Source organism: Cryptomeria japonica, chromosome 1 (assembly GCF_030272615.1).
Source record: "Cryptomeria japonica chromosome 1, Sugi_1.0, whole genome shotgun sequence".
NCBI classification, from domain to species: domain Eukaryota; kingdom Viridiplantae; phylum Streptophyta; class Pinopsida; order Cupressales; family Cupressaceae; genus Cryptomeria; species Cryptomeria japonica.
Genome location: NC_081405.1, coordinates 654,600,333 through 654,605,635, shown reverse-complemented (window position 1 = coordinate 654,605,635; position 5,303 = coordinate 654,600,333). Strand labels below are relative to the sequence as shown.

Below are 5,303 nucleotides of genomic sequence, written 5' to 3'. Positions count from 1 at the left end.
AAATCCACAATTTGAGAAAATCGAAAATCTAACATATGTAGGCCTTAAAAGAAATTCAGTATAATATCAGATTAAAAAAGCAACCCACAAATTTCCATCTGCATTTATCAGACGAGAAAATCCACAATTTGAGAAAATCGAAGATCTAACATATATAGGCCTTAAGAGAAATTCAGTATAACATCAGATTAAAAAAGTAACCGAAAAATTTCCATCTGCATTTCACTTTCTATACTAACATTCTTTTCCTAGAGTCCCTGCGGAAGGAACTTGCTTTTCCTTTTCCTAGAGTCCCTGTGGCAGCAGAGAGACTAAAATTCCAGTGCTTTTGTTGCTAATTAATGAAACGAATCCACTCGGCCTCGCTGGGAATGCCTGCATTGACGACGGTGAGCAAGTAATAACCCGAAGGAGCCGCCACTGGGCTTGGCGGCGCCGTCAAACCCACCACGTACCCCTTCGCACCTTTCACAATTTTCGTTGCAGCCAGCGACAGCATTCTCTGATTCATGGCCACTGTGTGTGTTGTGAACGGAGGGGCGTAGGCATGGAACAGAACATTGGGACTGGGCCTCAGAATAAGAGAAAAACGGACAATGAATCTACCCCCGTACTGAATCTCTCTGGCTGATAAAAAAGTAATCTTGGGCCTTCTCCGATCATAATGTGGGTGCAGATAATAAGGAATGTATGCTTCCACCCGGAGTTCTGTGGGGAACGGTACACCATGGAAATGGTAGCCGTAGTTGGAGTTGCTACCGGCGACCAGGATCCGACCATCGGGAAGAACAATCGCAGTAGAATGATACATTCGAGGAATTGTTGAAGCAGCAAGGACCGTGAATCTTTTTCCCTCGGGTGCCTCCGGTCGGTAGAGCCAACCGTTGGTGACCGGTCCTCGAGCGTGTTCGAACCCGGCAGTCCCGTTTTGGGCACCGTTTATTATCAGAATCTCCCCGTTCGGAAGGATGATCATGTCGCCCATTATCCTTGGCCCGGGCATCTCCTCCATTCGCCAGAACGGGTTCTGTGACGTGATCTCCATTCTCCCACAGCTGTTCAACGCTAGCAAAAAAGTTTGGTCCTGGTGAGCCATTTCGTAGGCTCCTTCTGCAGCACCTCCGCAGATCATGACTTCCACGCGCTGAAATTTATCAGAGTAGTCAAGCGGGAGCATGACCGACGAAGCGGAGGACGGGTAGTTCCGTGCCCCACCGCCTGGCATTCTGGGAAATGTTCTGACCACCCGGTTGTGGGTGTAGTCGAGGAGAATGGAATCCCTGTTGGCAAAGATAAAGAGATTACCGTCAGATGAGAGATGGAGAAAGGGATACAAATTGTTCTCCTTGGCATCGGTTGTCTGGACCAGAAACGGGAGCTGGAAGACTCCCTCCTCGGGTCGACGCTTAGGCACAAATTCATAACTGGTTGATCTGCGGCCACCCACGACGATGACCCGGTTGTCCGGGAGAATCTGATCGGAAGCATACCAACGTGGAGAGGACAGCCGGGTCCGGGATTCGATCCAGTCGCAGGACATGTTGGAGCATGGTGTGAAGTAGCGGGTGATCTGGTTGCCAGTGTTCCACCCGCCTGTCTGGACAAGCGTGCCATTACTGACAAACGAGCCCGATGAGCACCAGGTGTCGGTAACTAAATGCAGAGGCCTGACCTTGTTGGTGGCAATGTCGTATTCCACTGAGTGCGCCCAGCAGTCTTCTTTTGCCGATTTGCTTCGGTTATTATTACAGGGCGGGTCAGTTCTCCTTATCTTTGACGGACCGGCCAGGGTCTGGTCGAATATGAGCACTTTGTTGGCTTGTGTGAGCGCCATATGCATTGCACACACTCCGGCATTCTCCAGAAGAAGCTCCCATCTCCCCTTCTGGGCATTTTCTGCTTCGACTCTCAAACAACTAGTTACAGAACATAGCAGCATCATGACTTGTATCAGGACCTTGCTTGATACCAGTTGGCCCTTCATTGTGGTAAAAGATTGGAGATCAAATCTCGTATACTGCTTTCAGAAATCTTGGGCTGTAATTCCTATAACAACGATAATGTGAAAGATAATGTGAAACAACGACTAGCAACTACAGAGAAATTAAAAGAAATTTTGCTGGAGAGAAATATATTTGCTTTTCTCAAAGAATGTTGCCTTTATAAAGGCATGTGGACTTCATCTTTGAAGAAATTGCCTTATATGGCAGTGCAATTAAGCAGCAAATTTTAAGGAAAGTTGTTATCAGATTTGGCAAACTTGTCTGAACTCTGAGTGTTCTAACTGAAAGAACACACACAAACGTCTCATGTTCGTCGACCTGAAAAATCTGATCCGGCATCGAACTACTTGGACGGAATTTTGTTATCTCAATCATCTGATCAAATGACTACGTTGTTTCAGAGTGACTTGGCCCAAGGTAGAAGGTTGTGTATTTTTAGATAGCAAATTGATTTCGTTCTCTGCCACTGGTAATGCATTTATTGATGAGAGAGAAAAGCAGTAATATATGTTTATTATTCGCAAAACAGGTATAAACTCGATTTAACCTAAAATCAGGCTCCTAAAAATGTCGAGAAACACGGTTAAGAATCGATCTCATATTTGAGGGGTTACGCTTCTAATAATTTTCCCGCCAGATAGACGTTTAGTAAACTTGCTGGCGAAATTCTAAATATTCAAATTTCTAATTAAATGACTAGATATACAAATGACAGCAGCTAAGTGCAATTATAGAAGTGACATCTGCTATGTGCAAGTTTGGGGGCCTAGAGTGTTTAGAAATGTTGCTTTAAATGTTTAGCAGCACCTAGAGCCATTTTAATCAAGAGTCTATTATAAATTTTATAGAACATTTACTAAAGCATCCATCCCAACAATATTATTTGTGTTTTTTTATTTTTTATTTCAAGTTTTTTTAAAATGTTTTATGGGAGAGGCGCAAGTAATAGTATAAGGTTCAATTGTTGTACATTCATTTGTGCTTATAATAGCCAATCTTGTCATATATTTATATTGTCTATTGTCAATAAATAATGCACATGTAAATACAAAAGTAACCAAATGTTGGTCAAAACGGACCCATACTTGAACACATGAGAACCTATAAATGTTATATGAAAAAGCACAAATACATTCATTAACAATTGAAATAAAAAATTATTTTTTTTCAAATAAAATATCATAGCTATCCACTATAAGTGTGTGATTTGTAAAATAAGGTGGTCATTTAAACAATCATTGTTGTCATGGTGAAAAAATATTATTCCTATGTGTACTTGACTATTGGGGCAGCAATGCATATGGATTGGAATATTTCACATTAAAAATTTGTCCTATCACAAATATTAAAGGTGACCACAATAATTACCTTGTATTATTCCATAAAATGTGAACTATTGTCAAAAGTTTTAAGTGCTTAACTGTTGGTCCATTTGTGTTGGATATAAAAATTAGAGATAACAAAGATTTATGGTTTCTAATAAATATTTGGTCCATTTAAGTCGGATATAGGTTATATTTTACATAGAAATATGATATTGTAGTAATAATGAATGATATTGTTTTATTCAACTACTAGGGATTTTTACATTAAGTTTTGAATGAACATTTAAAAGTCATTTTTAGGACAATTCATGTTAGATGCGCTATTTTGATGAGTTTCATGGTGAGTCACACCTCCAAACCTTTGTTGTAGATAGATAAGTTCCCATTTTACATTTACAATAAAATGGAGGTCTTACAATATTCCATGTAATAGCTACATGTTGACAAAGTTAGCTTGCGTGACTATTCATCCCTTTCCCCTAAAGTTCCATTTAAAAATTATAATTGAAAATTATTTTTATTAATAATTTATTTGTGCATTTATATTTAGAAAGTTTGATCAACAATATCATATAATATAATTCTTATTTTAATGATGTTGATGTTACAATCTAGAAGTGACTCGCATACTTATATAAAAATTGTTTAGTTCAAAACATTCTTTCATAAAATTTAAAAAATTACTAATCTATTTATATCTACATAAAAAAAATCATACATTGGTTGAAAGAAAAAATCCACAATTATATAAATAACTCAATATATTATTGTAGACATCTAAAAGTTGCACAATGAATTAAGTGAATTTTATTCATTTAATTATTCTTAATTCTTCCAATTAATTAAATTAAGATTTAATTAATATACCCTTCTTCTATCTAAGCCATTTAATCAAATTCACATTTAATTAAATACCCCCCCTCTAGCCATTTTAATTAAATTCACATTTAATTAAAAATATCAATTTAACCCATTTCCCATTTTAATTAAATCTACATTTAATTAAAATTTCATTTGCATTTAAATAAATCTAAATTTATTTAAAAATCCCTCCACTTGCATTTTTTTACATCTCCCACTTGCCTCCTAAACCCCCCTTCTAAATTATTCTAGAACCCATCTAATCCTAATCAATTAGCCTAAACCCTTCAATCATCCACTTTCCCTAAATTTGAGGATGTCACTTCTCAAATTTAGAGGAAAGTCTTCCAAAAGCAATAAAGCCTTTATGTCTTCAAAAAGCTAACTTGTTGAGTTCCCCCAAATTTGGAAGGACTCTTACAAATTTGTCTCCAAAGTCTTCCAAACCATTAATGGTTAACTCACCCTTGTAGCATGGTTAGAGACTTTTTGCCTAACTTAACCCTCTTCTAACCCAGGGGTCTCATCAAACATTCATTGCTTTGACCATGGTTATCCCTTTAACCTTTGCACAAGAGTTTACCCCTTGGGTAAAAGCTTTATCCATTGGATAACCCTAACCTAACCTTAACCCTTACCTTCTAAGGTAACCATGAGGTCTTCTCAAGCATTTAATGCTTCTTACATCTCCTCTCAAACAGTCTTATGTTGACAATTGTCACCATTTCATTGGTGGAAATTGTAAACATGGATTGATAACTTTCAATCTTGACCCTTGATTAGATCCTTCAATCCAGACCATCCATTGCCCTGTTTCTTCTATAAATAGAGCCCTCATTCCTCCATTTCAAGGATCCAAGCTTTTAGTATCTCATTTATGCTCAATTTTATCAATACATCTAGCCTCTCTCTGTAATAGGAATTAATCTAATAAGCATTTTAGAGCATTTCTATTATCATTAGCTTAAATCATATAATTAGTATATCATGTTAGGATAGTATTGCTACTAACCTTGTCATCTTATAATCTAGTTTAGCTCATTTGTAGAATCATGCATAAATAGGATGCATTCATGTTAAAACCAATCTAAAGCATCCCTCGTTCTTGCAATCG

The 5,303-nt window shown here is 37.7% G+C and overlaps 1 protein-coding gene across 1 annotated transcript; it reads right to left on the bottom strand.

Moving 5' to 3' along the window:
- Positions 1 to 280: 280 nt before the first annotated feature.
- Positions 281 to 2,013, bottom strand: LOC131050495 (aldehyde oxidase GLOX). The gene has a single exon (XM_057984685.2). The coding sequence runs from the start codon at positions 1,982 to 1,984 to the stop codon at positions 335 to 337; it is 1,650 nt and encodes a 549-aa protein (XP_057840668.2). The 5' UTR covers positions 1,985 to 2,013; the 3' UTR covers positions 281 to 334.
- Positions 2,014 to 5,303: the final 3,290 nt, after the last annotated feature.

What these genes read in the sequence shown, in the direction of transcription:
- LOC131050495 (XM_057984685.2), bottom strand. Translation starts at nt 1,984, where the DNA reads ATGAAGGGCCAACTGGTATCAAGCAAGGTCCTGATACAAGTCATGATG.